We start from the raw sequence: 14567 nt of genomic DNA on the forward strand, positions 1-14567 counted from the left end.
TTCAATGACTCTGCTCAGTTTTACAGAGAAGGTGAGAAAGTCAGCAATAGCTTTGGAATTTAAAAAAAAATATTTAAAAATTGCTTTTCATATGGTTTGAAATTTCAGTGCTTTATACTGTCTATACTACCCATGTTGACAATTGTTTAGTCGCCTAAAACTGCATTGAAGTTTTGCTTAATCGAGACTCCTGGTTGTGGGCCTAAATTTTGTTGTTTTTCTTGATCAGCGAAGTTCCTTTCCTGGTGAGATTTAGGATAGTTGAAGATATTTAAGCTCGAAATTAATTGCTTGTTCAAATAGAATAAAAGTAAGAAATGGCAAGTGCAAATTTTAGCCCTTCATAAGATACGGTTTGTTGTATGCAACATGTTCTGTTGTAATGTTTGATGGATAGGTATGTCTGGACATGTATTTTACTGGAATAACAATGACTGATTGCTCTCAAACGCAATTTGTAGCAATTATTATTGCTTTTAATCCTATCGTTTTTGCACTATTTTTCTTTCTTTTCCTCCTCAAAAATGGGATGAACAGGTAATGCCAGGAGGGCATTAAGTTTTCTTCGATCCTAGAGCCTAGACTCTAAGTATGCGATTCACCGAAACCATTTGGAGACTTAAATTCATGGTTTGAAAAAACGGCTCTTTGATTCCCCCCCCCTCACACACACACACACACACACACACACACACACACACACACACACACACACACACACACACGCGAAAACACTTCACCCCCCGTGAGCCCCCACCGAGCTCCTCCCCCTGGCCGCGCCACTTCAATCAAGCTATAGCTAGCCTCCCTAAACGGCAGATAGCTACTAACGAAGGCAACCTCTCGTCCGTCGTTTGAGAGCAGTTATACCGTTAGTCGGTTTTGTTTTTGATTGTTGAATTTTTCATGTTACCAATATTGTAAAAGAGACCAATGAGGCTTGCAAAAATTTCTAGATTGTTTTCTTTTATGCATTTTGTGGCACTTTGACTGTCCATTAAAGGGTGTGCAAGTTGAGCGGTATATACCAGGATTATGGAAGAAATAAAATATTTCAATTTTATGCTTTCAGCAAATTCATATCATTTCACGAAATAGTTGAAAGCATGTCAATCAATGCCGTGATAATTTGTAGTTTTTTTCATGTTTTTTCGCATTAAACATCCAAAGTTACATTTCCTGAAATTGTAAGAACAAAATTTACAAAAAATCCATCACGCGAAAAAATTTGGTTTCAAATTTGCTAGAGCAAATTCGGTGTCAAATTTTTTTTAAAACACCCATTTTTGACTGTTTCGGCTGTTCTGTTTCTTCGCATGTGCGAATTCGCCAGCACAATTGAAGGAGTTGAAAATCTATGCTGGACTGATTTGGGAGATATGATGAAGCAATTTTTAAAACATTTGCGCTTTTTTCAGTTTTTATTTCCCACGTTTTTTTAAACTTGTGATTTTGAGATTTCTCGCATTATCTGAACCGCTATTTCTGAACATAATTACAAGAAACCAATATGTTCTGTCAGTCATCAGAAGGTGTGATTTCCTTATTATAACTTGTGGAAAAGAAGAAACAGCTTTTTTAATGAGATTTGTATTCAGGTTGTTTTCGAGTTGGCCTTGATTTTTTCTTAAAAAATTGGATTGAGTTCGCCTTCATTTATTTTCTTAAAATATGGATTTTTTCTTGTTTTTTTTACTACCTTGTTCTTTTCAGTTACCAAAAGGTGACTTTGTCAAGCATAATATCTAGCATAAAGTCCTAAAAACTTTATTGTTCCGACCCACTTGTGGGGGGAGGAACTTTATACTCAAATAGGTTTTTTTGCAGTCAATTTTGGCCGATCGATATATCCATCGTAGAGAACTGTGAGTGGTATCATTAAAAAGCTGTTCCAGCGTAGAATTCAAAATTAAACATATTTTTTTTCAAAATTTCGCTTTTTCGAGGAGTTATCGAGGATTGAAGTTTTTTTTGAACACGGGATATTTGGCATGATTTTGTTCACTTTTAGTGTAATTTTTCTTCAAATTAAGATATTTTCTATAAAAATAGTATTTGAAATTTACATTTCATGCTACAAAATGAACCAGTTGTGTGTTTCTAATAGACTGAAGGCGATAAGGAGACTAGTTCTGGTCTCATAGGGAAGTTCACTATCAAAAAAAATCGAACTCTGTTTGAGAATCTTTTTTTTTCAGTTTTTGTTTTTTTAAGTCACCTAGAGACTAGTCTCTTTTCATATCGAGGTTCCGTTAACAACAAACGTCATTGACAGTCTAATGAAGCCCAATGAACAAAAAATTTCGTTTTCAATGAATTGCTCATGTTTTTTTTGGCTTTGACACTGAGTTTTCGTAATTTTAAATGAAAATTTGATTTCCTTTTTTTAGGTTTTACTAATTTTTTGGAGTCCTATGACATGAACTCATTGACTAAAGGTGCAATATTTTCCTTAATGAGCTTTAAGTGAACATATCTAATGCTGTGAGTGGACACCTATTGGCTGTTAAAACATTAAGAATAATTTTTCAAAAATGTTTTTTGAACATTAACCATTCATAAACTTATTTTTCGTGAACTATAAGTCAGTCTCTCTAATGACAGGACCCTCTTACTTCCTACTGCAACCAAATTTTATCTGCTTAGTGCTTTTATCTGCTAACTATTGGATATATGACTTCAATGACGCAAGATCTCAATTTTTGTTTAATTTTTGTGGTTATTTTCGTATTATTGGTTACTTTTGAACTCATATCACTTTTCTCCAAATATTAATAGCTCCCATTGGCTTAGAAATTACGTTCAGTGGATCACTGATAAAGTTTTCAGAGAAAAACTTATGGTTTGAATGGCTTCGACACTTTCTTCTCGCACTTTTCTACTGAATTTCTGGTTTTTCCCTGTTTTTGTTGTTGTTTTCATAGTCATAAGACTTATTGTGAAGTCCTATTGATTACCGATGAATGAAAAACGTCATTGTCCTCACATCGGGTTATACTTGAGCGTTTTTATTGACTTCCGTTGAAAGCTAGTGATTTTAATGGCTGTTAAGACTTTGAAAATAGTTTTTCGAAATTTTTTTCTGAACATTAACCAATCTTTTTTCGTGAACTTTTTTCGTGAACGGTTAGTCAGTCTCAGTAGTGACAGGATCCCTTTCTTTTCTACTGCAATCAAAATTAATATGGTTAGCTGTTTTATCTTCTAAGTATTGGTTCTATGACTTCAATGACAAGATTTCAATTTTTTTTTTTAGATTTTTGGATATTTTTCATTGTTTACTTTTGAACTCTTATCACATTATCCAAATATTAAACGCTCACATTCGCTTAGAAAAGACGTTCAATGGATCACAGATGAAGTTTTCAGAGAAAAGGTTATGTTTTAAATGGCTCCGAAACTTCTCTCATTTTCCTCCTGAATTTTTGGTTTTTTGCTTGTTTTTGTTGTTTTCATAGTGTTGTAATGGTTTATTGATGACATTTGAATGGCAAACAAACTTGTCGTCCCATCAATTTAGCGTATTTACTGGCTTCCGTTGAAAGCTATTGATTTTTATCGCGTTGATACTACGAGTTTTCTCAAAAATTTCGTGTTTCTAATGTACTTGTTCCTAATTGGTGATTTTTTGAATTTATATCGCTAAAAAAGAAGAATTGCGTTGCTGTTAAAAAATTATTTGAAACTAAAAATGTTTTATTGAAAAATTCACTTTTTAACGCCTTCGACACTTTTCTCGCTCAATATCTTGAATATGCTGTTTTTTCCTGTTTTTTTGTTCTTTAGGTGGCCGTAAATTGCTGACCGGTTGCATAAGCTTGTAATTGAAGATTGAATGAATGATGTTACCCGAAGCACTCAGTTTTTAGTGAATAGTTTTAAAGTTTATGATCTACATTTTAAATTTCTTGTTCAAATTTTTCAGTTTTTGTTGTCTTTTTCGTCAACTTGTAACTTATTTTCATCATTGAGAGGTCCCGTCCAATTGCTTGTATTTCAAAAAATAACATATCTACTTATATGATTTGTCACTGAAGTTTTGTTACTTGGTCAATATGCGTTTTTTTAAACGTTTTTTGATTGGTCAGTTTTGTGTTTCTTTTTCTCTTCCAACACAATCGCGTAATAACAGATCCCAATGGTTCTCAATTGTGGCCCAGGTAAACTTAGTTAATATCTCAGTACAAATCCTTTAGCTGAAATAGTAGAAATAACAATTGAATTAAAAGTTGATAATATTCAGATACTAGCTAATGATTTTAATGGTATCAATAATTTTGTTATCGCAAATCGTTTGTAATTTTTTTGAGTTTTTCTGCATCTTTAGTCCGTTTCTATGGCCTAGTCTAACTAATGACAGGTCCTTTTGGTTTCGTAATAATTTTTTGGTATCTTTTCAAGGTTTATTTAGTTAAAAGCTGATGCTTTTTAAGACTTTTGAATTTTCTTGGTTTAAAAAATATTGATTGGTTTTTGAATTTCGCCTCATTATTGGTTCTTTTTGTCGACTTGTTACCTAGCCTCATTAAGAAAAATTTCCATCTGCTGTCTAGCTAGGAAAAAGTAAATTTTTGTAGTTGAGGCTTTATCTGACTGCATTTTGACGTTGTTACTAGGTGCTTATAAATTTTGATATTCAGTTTTTGCCGTGAAATTTTTGTTTTTGCTAATTTTGTTGTTTATTTTTTTTCTGGTAGTGTCTTTAACGGCAGATCTAGTTGGCGCTGTAATGAGGCATGGCATTTTGTAATTCAATTAGATTTTGTAACGATTGTTGCAAATCTGGTTAGATTTTGTAACGATTGTTGATTGTTTTTAAACTCAAATATCTGTTTTTGTTATATCGTCATTTGGTTGAAAATTAAGTAAAGAATGTTGATAAGCTCGGGTCGAACATCATGTGCAAACGCACATTAACGAGCCTCCTTGTTTTGTTTTTGTTTTAGAAATTAATGTTTCATGCTATACTAAATTTTCAGCTCAATATACTGGAGAGAAAACTGGAACTGAGAACTTCATATATAGGTGTTTTTGTTGAATATGTTCAACACTTACGTAAAGCAACATGCTCAACTGGTTATTTTTTCAGCTTCGTAAAAGTTGCTGTATTATCGTGATAATTAGGTGTGCGTTTCTGAAGCTTGCCATGAAGCATGCACCCATCTTTTTGAGATAATCAAATTTCCTTATGTTATTATAACTGACAAATTATTTTTTTGCTTTGTTAGCAATTTTTATTGATTGGTTCTTAAGTATAGCAGAACTTAACTATGCCCGGATAATAAATTACCTTTCTTCGATCCCATGAAAGTGTTTGTCGGTAATATTGGAACGACCTCCTTCCACTTGGCTTCTGTAGAAATGTTCGATGCGAGTGTGGCCAATTTTGCAAGTATTGCACGGTAACATCTGTTGTCAAATTGCAGTCAAAAATATCCTGCATTATTTGCTTGGCTATCGTGAAGCTTAAGTTTGAGCCTTTTTGCACAGTGTGAAGGGGTTCGAAAACATAGAACGGGTTTGTGTTGAACGTCGATATGATCTCACCCAGCATTGAAGATCCGCTTCTTCCCAAACTGCTTATGATCACTCTAATTTCCTTTTTCAAAGCAAAATTTTCAGTATATTGCTCATTTGCTGATAAACTGTGTAGAAAAATTCCAGTGGTCCGAAATGGCTTTGGTGGTAAATATCGTGTGGTAAAGCTATGTGAAATAAAGACAGTGCGCTGATTATCATGATTGGTTTTAGATTTCAGATTGAATTTGTTAGAGTGAAACTGAACCAGTTTTACTATCAGAATTGAGCTGAACGTTACTGTTATATAATATAGGCAGTTTTTTAACGATACGAATTTCATCGTGTGTTATAATTTGTTGCAAAAACTTGTAAGCAACGACTCGTGTCATTTAGAGAGTCCATGCAGCAAAAGTTAAAAGGTCTGGTACAGACAGATGTTACATGATTTGTCATTCCACCATTTTCTCATTCTACATGGTTGAGAAATTTTATTATATATATTGTATGTGAGTAAAATATTGAACTAGTTTGGACTTGGCTTCAAATGAGGTACATTATTATTTTAAAAATAAAATAGTATTATTATACCAGCCGAAGATTTAATCACTATGGTCTTTTTCGATTTGGTTGTTTGTGAAGGTTCGTCGTATCATTTTTTCATTTGGATTATTTGTCTTGTCCTTGAAAAAAAATGAGACGGGTAATGTGCAGGCTAATAATCGAGATGCAGTTTTTTTTTCGTTTAACAGTAAATAGTGAATTCACTAGATTTCTTACTGCTAATGTGTCTATTTTAGATTTATTTTTCTTTGCCTGAGATGACTCTATAAGATTTCCAATTTTATCTGTCGACAGATACGCGTCACTTCTGACAATTCGACCACCAACGCTTTGAGACATCGAACACTTTGGAAGTCTAATTTGTTCTGTCATCCGTTTTCAGGGCACACCAACAGCTTCTTTTACAGCCTACTTGATGATTTTTTTCTGTTTCAGCACAATTTTTGTATTTTGCGCATTGGGTTTTAAGCGATATAATAGGGCTGATTATTCCAAGATTTTTCAATTGTCGCGAAGCCATAGCGGGGCTATTATTGGCCTCTTCGTCGCTTTTTTACAATTCAAAAATATTTGGATTGTATTAGGGCGCTGTCTTCTGCTCTGTTCACGCATTCTGAATTTTTTATTTCGAATTGTGGTTATGCTTATGACTATTTATAGTACTCTTTGTTTTCTTAAAAGTTAGTGAATTTTTGCCTTGTTTGTTATTCTCATGATGAACTGTTTAGGCTTAGCACTGACATGTTTCTGGCTTTGCTATACGAATTAATTGAATTTGTTTAGGTTTTTAATTGCTCTCAAACGAAGTTTGTAGCAATTATATTAGTCCTGTCGGCCTTTTTCTATGCGATTTTTCGCTTGACCGATTTTTCGTCTGACGCTTTTGACTTTTCGTCCTCAAAAAGGGGATAAACAGGTAGCGCATAGCGGGCATTAAATGCTCTTAGAGCCTTTCAGCTCAAACTGTTTTGGAGACTTATACTTATACTTATGGTGTGAAGGGCGGTTCTTAGAGGTTGAGTGCCTCCCCCCCCCCCCCCCCCACCTGTTGACCCCCCACCCCCACTATTGCCTCCACCTCCCACCGCGCTGTTGCCCCCCCCCACAACCCAGTGTTGCCCCAATCAGCCCCCGGAGCACCCCCCCCCCCCCCCCCCCGTGGCTAGCTACTGACGAAGCCAACCGCTCGCCGGTCGTTTGAGAGCAATTCGCCCGACGTTAGTCGGTTATGTTAGTAATTGCTAATGAATTTTGTGACCTTGACTCTATTTGTTTTCTTAATTTTTTAAGTCAATTTTTGAGTTTGAACCGTATTTGCTCTTTTGTTGTTTTGACGCTGTGTCATTAATAAAAAAGTGTCTTTGGATTTAATAAGATATAAATGATTCATTTTGAGTTTTTAGTTTATTTTTGATGCCTTTTCTCATTGACAAACTTTTTTTTGCTTTTTCTGTTTCCAGTCGTATTGATGACAGATCTCACTTGATGAGGCTTAATGATTAGGCATAGTTAAATGAGTTAATTATTTTCAGTTTTGAACTATCGATTTAAATAACTTTGACCTACTTGTTTTCACAAAATTGAGTTTATTTGTCTTTTCGCTTTGTTTCAGCAGTAAGAGGTCTCATTGGCTATATTTGCATTTTATAAGGTGAGATAATTTGAGGTTGTTAGGGGTTTAAAAATTGTGGTGCGTATATAACTGACACCACTCTCTCAAAGACATAAGTGAAATTGAACTTTGTCTTTTTTGGTTTTCAAGTTTGTTGTATTCGAGGAGTTGTGTTGTAGACAAAAATTTAGACGTTGTTCATTTAATGATTTTAACACTTTTTTCTAAAAGAAGATTGAAAGCCTTTATTATTCTTTTAAAAATATTTTATTTTTATTTCCTTTTTTGTGATTTAATATGTCTCAATTTTATTCATTTCTTTAGATTTTAACTCAGAACTTGCGTTGGTTTAAAAAGAAAATTTTTTCCTTTTTTACAACGATTTACACAAAGCAGCTAAAGTTGTGTACGTGGTGTCCTTTTTAAATTTTTTTATGTCAATCATGAGATAACTTTTTCTGTTATTGTATACGAACAGTGTGTGTATCGTATCTACAACTCAAGAAAGTAACCTCTGCACTCCTTGTTAATCTTAGTTGATATTGTAAACAAAATACAATTTTTTCATGGACGAAGTTAATTAGCCTTGTTGATGGTTCTTAAATTTGTTTTAAGTATAAAAAACTATTTGGCGTCAGAATTTTTAGTTTTTTAAACAATTTTTCATCTCTAATCCTAGTAGTCTTTTTTAACTGAAGTTCTCAACAGTGTTTTTCGTGGCTTTTCGCCGTCAATCTGTTGTCTACTTATTTATAGGTTTTAATTAGCTTATTTTGTTTAGGAGATGATCAGTGAACAAATTCAAAGTAAAGGGGCCTTTTTTGGCCTTAGTATGATTTTTCTGTGGAAAAACTGGTTCTTGTTTAAATATTTATTAAGTAGTTTTTCGCTAGGGTTCATTTAGTTTTGGCTAAATGTTATCGGTTTTTTCTCATGTCGGAATCTAAGCTGCCAAAGAAAATTTTTCAGCTTTAATTTTCAAAAGATTGATTTGTGCATTTTTTTTTCAATTTGATCTTTTATTTGTCTCCGTTTAGATCTTTGCGATCAACGAATTTTTCGCTTAGTGTATCTTTTTGTTGGCCTGTTTTGTGTATCTAAAAATTTTACAGACATACACCAAAACAATTGGGAAGAAAAGTAGAAAGAACGCTGATTTAAAATATAGCCACTTTTTTATGTGCTGGTTCAAGCGTGACGTTAAATTTCGCACGCCCTTGAATGATACTTATAAAATATTTTTTAGGTAATTTGACTTTTTGAGTGCATATTGGCGGCGTACAGTCACTATCCTACGTCAGTGCTTTGAAGTAAACATAGCTGACTGTCTTTACTGGTTTCATTTCTCAACTATCATTTTTAATAACTATTTTAAAATAAGATTTAAATAGAAGTGAGCGTCTGATTTTTGCCTTGTGTTTGTTGTTACGTATTTCTTTTCACTTAGCCTCGAAAACGAGAATTCTTATTGGCTATTTGTGTTTTATAATGGCAGATTTTTTTAGTATGGTTAGGCTTTCAATGTATTCGTACGTGTTTTATTGACTGACGCCATCCAAAGACAACGAAATTCCGACTCTAATTTTTCTTGTTTTTTTTACCACTTTGTCTTCATTGTTTTTCTGGAAAAGTGGGTTAGTTGTTTAGAATATGTGTGCTGTGAACGGTAATTTAGATCTTGTTATCGGATTTATTGGCGTGGAAACTACTGAGTATATTTTAAATGAAGAGAAATGAAAGTCATTTTTGTAGAATTTGTCTGTGTTGTTCATTTTCCTGTATGTATGGTTTTATGCTTTGATGACCGTCAATAATTCCTCATTTTTGTGGTTTATAGTTAGGTCTCGGTTTTTGAATTTGTAAGAATTTGTTCAATGTTTTTTTAGTTCGTCGTTTTCACTTATTTTGTTATGACCGTTACGAAGTTAAATTCGCCCGTTTGGTCACACAATAGGACGTTAAATTCGCTGATTCTAGGTGCATGATGCCATTTTTTACTCTATTGATGAGTTTTTAGGTCAATCGTGTGATATGCATTACCAATTTCAAGAAAACAACTTCTGCACTCCTTTTAATTTTTAATTTATAATGTTCAAATTAACTCAGAAGTAAAATTAATTTAATTAGATATTTATAAAGCTATGTTGATTGGGCGACATTGCCGATGGTTCAGAATAGCTTGAGGTCAGAATTTTGATCTTTTTTTGTCAACAATTTTTTCCCTAGTAGTGAGGTGAGGGCCTCAACCGTCTATTTCGCAGCTATTTCTCATCAATCTGTCGGCTATTTTCTATAGACTGTAGTTATTAGCCTATTGTGTTTAGGAAAGTATTAATTCGCGAGAATTTATTTAGTTTTGGCTCAAACTTATGGCCTTTTCTATCGGGATCTGAGTTGCCAAAGAACAAAGAAATTCTCCTCTGTTTCAATTTACAAAGTTTATAGAGAAAAAAGAAGCCGGTTTTAAATATGGCCTTTTTTGAAAATTTTGTGCTATTTGTTCAATTTTTGCGTGTTAATTTTTGCATGTCTGACTGATATTTTAATGAGTTTTTAGATGATTAACTGTTTGCGTGCACATTGTCGGCACAATGCCACTACCTTAAATGAATGCTACTACACAAAAAGGTAAGTAAAACTTGTTATCCAATTAAAATTAGTATTAACTAATGAACTCCTGTTTCCTATTGGAACCTCCAATTAAAGTCAACCCACAAAGGTTAAAGTAAAGCCCTACTGCGCTATTAAGTTGACAGATTCGGTTTTTAATATCCGTTGGCTGGTCGAGGAATATGAGAAAAATATGAGTAAAGAACGGTATAAGGTTGTATTATATATACCAATGTAGCTCTAAGATTTAAATATGAGATAACTGTGTCTGCTCTATCGTGACTTAAAATTGCATGGTTGTTCAATTCTTTTGACAGCCAGAAAAGGAATTTTTGAAAGAATTAAAATTTTTTGTTAAGTGTCTGAATTGGAATCTGAAATGACTATATAGATTCTGTAGTACGAAGCTGGGTTGAATGTCTGAGCGTTCAACAGTTGCTTTTGGATAATAACATAACTTTTTTATATTTCCATTTTGCTATTTTGATTAGCTTTTTAACAACTGTTTAAATCCGATGATGTAACTGGGGCAAATCTGGAGGTCTGGTAATTATTTTTTTGCTGAAGATTTCCTGTTGTAGTTTTGTCGATTACCAGCTGATTTTAAATTGCACAAGCTTTTTATCATTTTTCTTTTTTCCTTTAACGGAATGAGCTGGCGTACTGAGATGGGTTTTTTATGTTATTCGTCGCGAAAGTCAATCGCATGTCTAATTGATAAGGCTTTGTTGCTCCGCGGAAGACGTGGAAATGTAATGTGATGCGTTCTGCTGAATTCTCCAGGCATAATTTCTGTGTCAAATATCAGTATATTTAGATCATATTGAGCAAAAGTGTACTTATATCGTCATGCAAAGCGATCTGATAAAATCTTAGTTTTTATTTTTAGTGCTGTACATGAAGTTACATTATAGATTTGAGTTGGCAAATTTATGGTCAATTATGAAATGATAAAAATGCACTGTTTGTGAATTAGTTCAACTTCGGTTCAGAACGTGTTAAATTTGAGTTATTATGGTCGCTTTTGTTAAACTTGCGGTTTATACATACTATATTCTTTAATAAAACTGATTTTCAGATTTGTGTGACAAATTGAGTGAAAGTTACAGAACACATTCTTGAACTAGTTAAAATGCTCTCAAAGCGAGCAATTTCACGATGTAACTGCGCTGTGAAGCGCCTGTCAAACGCACCAAGGTTTGGAATCGGTGGAGTGTTATCGTCGGAATCTGCCCGGGTTCCAAAGTCGGAAACTGGGAGCATGATGATGAGGAAGAGGCATTTCTACGGTGGCGCGCCTGGAGCGAGTAAAGGACAGAAAAGTGTGATAGTTCCTGAGAAGAAAGTGACAATTCGTGATGTTAAGAACAAGTATAGAAGTAACACGCCGATTGTTGTGGTCACTGCATATGATATCCTCACGTCTAGGTATGGATTTTGAATAACTCGAGCTTCCTATGACACCCTCATCGCGTTATGCAAAGTTTGACTAGCATAAAATAGGTGTCTAAAATTATTTTGAGCCTCATTTCCCTTGTTGTCATTGATGTACTTATCAAGGCTTAAGTGGTTCATTTGGCGGCTAATATGCAGAAATAGGCCGGCTGTGTGGAGCAATGGATGATTCTTCTAAACGTGTTATTAAAGGTTAATCTATTGCTCAGCAGCATTTAGATTGGGTTCGATTTTTTTGTTCGGCACTCTTGATTGGGAAGAACTTCAGGCGCCAAAAACTGCTGAGACATTGTAGATGGCTAACTAGAAGAGATCGAAATGTTAGATTAAAATAATTTCAGGTGTGCACACATAGCGGAGGTTGACATGATCCTGGTGGGTGACAGTGTTGGAATGGTGGTCTACGGTGACCCAGGTGCTGATTCACTTTCTACTTTACTGTAGAACTTCAATCACCATCACCACCTACTAAAGACACCCACTTCTCTTGGGCCTATTTGTTGTACCACATGTATTCACAGTTTGCCCCCACTGTGCTCTAAGAAACACAGAAGGTGTCTGCTGCCTAAGAAATTAGGAGCAGAACCTTGACACCAGGCCCTAAAACTAAAAAGTGGAGAGGACTTAGCTTTAATTCTCGAGTAGATAGCATGTTAATTATTAAGGATTTTTTAGCTGAAAAATTAGAACGTAGCTCATTAGGAAAACTTGGCTTGAGATATCTAATATCGCAACGAAAGATCGTTTTATATAGCGAACCTGGTAAGTTTCTGTAATTACGGAGTGCGATTTTTTTAAACTTTTGCTAGAGCTGTTCGTCTGGACTACACTAGCTTCGTCTCCTAGTTGCTGAGTCTTTTGAACTGCTTTATTCCCATTTCAGGAGCTTTTCAAAATTTTGTACTTGCTTCCAACTAAGGTGTTATTTCATCTATCTGAAGGAAAAATTTTGATGGCCGCGTTATGATTGCTAAGGCTATTTTTCCCTAATACTTTGTTTCACATTCGTCTGCATCAATTTTCTCCCGACCATTTGCTCACCACTGAGCTCAAATGCGCATTTGCATACCCAATTAGCAATCAGTTGTATCTACTAGCACTCAGATATACTCTAATAATTTGGGTTTCCTGTAATCAGTGGTAAGATAAGATTTTTAATGGCTTTCAAATGAATTTTGAAGCCATTTTCTTAGTCCTTTTTGTCTGTTTTAATAGCCGCAAAGCGATAGCTGAGACTATTATCGGCCTTATCTTGGTTTGTTTTATTTCGTCAACAGGATTTTTGTTACAAGCATATGACTTCATAATCACCACATCAAATCTGTTTTTTCATTCGTTCATGAAAATTCAACTGAATTGCGTGCGTGACGTCATTTTTAACTCTTAGTGGAGAGTGTTTTTTGTTCATTTGCGTGATTAAGTTTTTGGTCACTCTGGTTTTTACCTCACTCTGAATTTGACTCTTCTTCAGTTCAATTCGAAGAGATAATGTGAATGTGTGTCACTCTAACTGAAGGGTATTTAAGGGCAGCTAATAGAATCAGCAGTACGTTAAACATATTCTTAAATTACAACAGCTCAGCACTTTTAGTTTCTTTATTGGTCTGTTTCACCGTTTGTTGGAAACTGCAGATCTGCGATGCTATTGCGGCTATTTTCTGGCAATCTGCCAGCTATGTTATGCAATTTTTTGCCTGGCAACATTTCGAAAGACTTCTTCACCATGCTTGACTTCTTGGTTTTGAGTGTCTTAACTTGCTTTCAAACAAAATTTAAAGCAGCTGAGGGTAATTTGAACAGCTTAGTATTTGAAGTCAAATATAAAGTGCACCATAATACGCCCTTGCGTATTGTGAACTAAATTTCTCTCATTCAGAATTTTAAGCGCTGAACTTAATGGCGGCGGTTCACTACTAAAAGTAAATGAGGTGCTTAGAAATTGGTTCTTTCCCGTAGCCCCCCCCCCAAGAATTTATAACTCACCATGATAATATTTTCACCATCATTGGGGGCTGTAGTTTTTCTGACCACTATAATTTTGCTTCAAATCTTAATAGTGGTAAATAATAAATTCTAATGAAGTCATTTGAAGAACCTTGGTGAACTTCTTATTCCCTCTTCCTCCAGGCTACCCGCGTCCCCTGACTGAAGCAGGCTGCAATAGATTAGAGATCACCCCTATTCGTTCGAGAGCAATTCTTCAGAAGTTGGTCGGTTGTGTTTTTGTACTGCAGATAAACAATGCTTTTAATTTTGGCAATTTGCCAGTCACCTTTTTAACTAGTCTTCACGTACTTACCTGATAATGATTTTGATACCTTCATTAAGTTTTTGTCATTTATAGTTTTCTATTGTCCTCTTTTGTTTTTTCTCTTGTACAGTTTGTTTTTAATTGCTCTGAAACGAAGTTTATAGCAATTACATTAGTCCTATGGTCCTCTTTTTTGATTTTGCTACGGGATAAACAAGTAAAACAGCGACGGCAGCAAGTGGTTGAGGAGCTCACTTAGAGCTTTATTAGTCTTTGAAGGTATAATTACAATTCACCGACGCTGATGAGTTGACATAAATCAATGGTGTGAGTGGCCATTTTTTTGGGAGTTCGGCCGATAGATTTTAAAATAAAAAAAATTGGATTTCAACTTTTTTAATTGATGCTGTTTTAATGTCAATTGTGAGTTGCATAGCTATTTGTTCTAACTGTTCAGGGCTTTCTAAGTTTCAGAAAATTTGCATTTTAGCGTTGAGTTGTTAAATAATCTGAAGGATAATATTGGTTGAAGAATTACCGATCTCACCCAAAAATAGG

The 14567-nt window shown here is 34.5% G+C and overlaps 2 protein-coding genes across 9 annotated transcripts in view; one reads left to right on the forward strand and one right to left on the reverse strand.

Annotated features, from left to right (window-relative positions):
* Positions 1–14567, reverse strand: part of LOC142335397 (carbohydrate sulfotransferase 3-like) — a 72885-nt gene that overhangs the window by 14585 nt on the left and 43733 nt on the right. For 5 of the 7 annotated variants that reach the window (XM_075383905.1, XM_075383874.1, XM_075383882.1 and 2 more), the window contains exon 1: positions 5291–6152. The exons of the other annotated variants lie outside the window; for them this stretch is intronic. Coding sequence is in view for 1 of the 5 variants with exons in the window: in XM_075383866.1 (XP_075239981.1) it covers positions 5291–5860 (570 nt within the window). In the remaining 4 variants the exon portion in view is untranslated. Of the gene's footprint in view, positions 1–5290; positions 6153–14567 lie in introns of those variants that run through there. 7 annotated transcript variants of the gene reach the window in all.
* The window catches only part of LOC142335380 (uncharacterized), a 41229-nt gene continuing 37965 nt past the window's right edge, over positions 11304–14567 (forward strand). Inside the window, exons 1-2 of one of the 2 annotated variants that reach the window (XM_075383845.1) lie at positions 11304–11731; positions 12100–12173. In XM_075383845.1, the coding sequence (XP_075239960.1) occupies positions 11436–11731; positions 12100–12173 (370 nt within the window). In that variant the 5' untranslated portion in view covers positions 11304–11435. Of the gene's footprint in view, positions 11732–12099; positions 12270–14567 lie in introns of both variants that reach the window. The other variant, XM_075383854.1, reaches the window with a different exon arrangement.

Source organism: Convolutriloba macropyga, chromosome 1 (genome assembly GCF_964194025.1).
Source record: "Convolutriloba macropyga chromosome 1, txConMacr16.3, whole genome shotgun sequence".
NCBI lineage: Eukaryota > Metazoa > Xenacoelomorpha > Acoela > Convolutidae > Convolutriloba > Convolutriloba macropyga.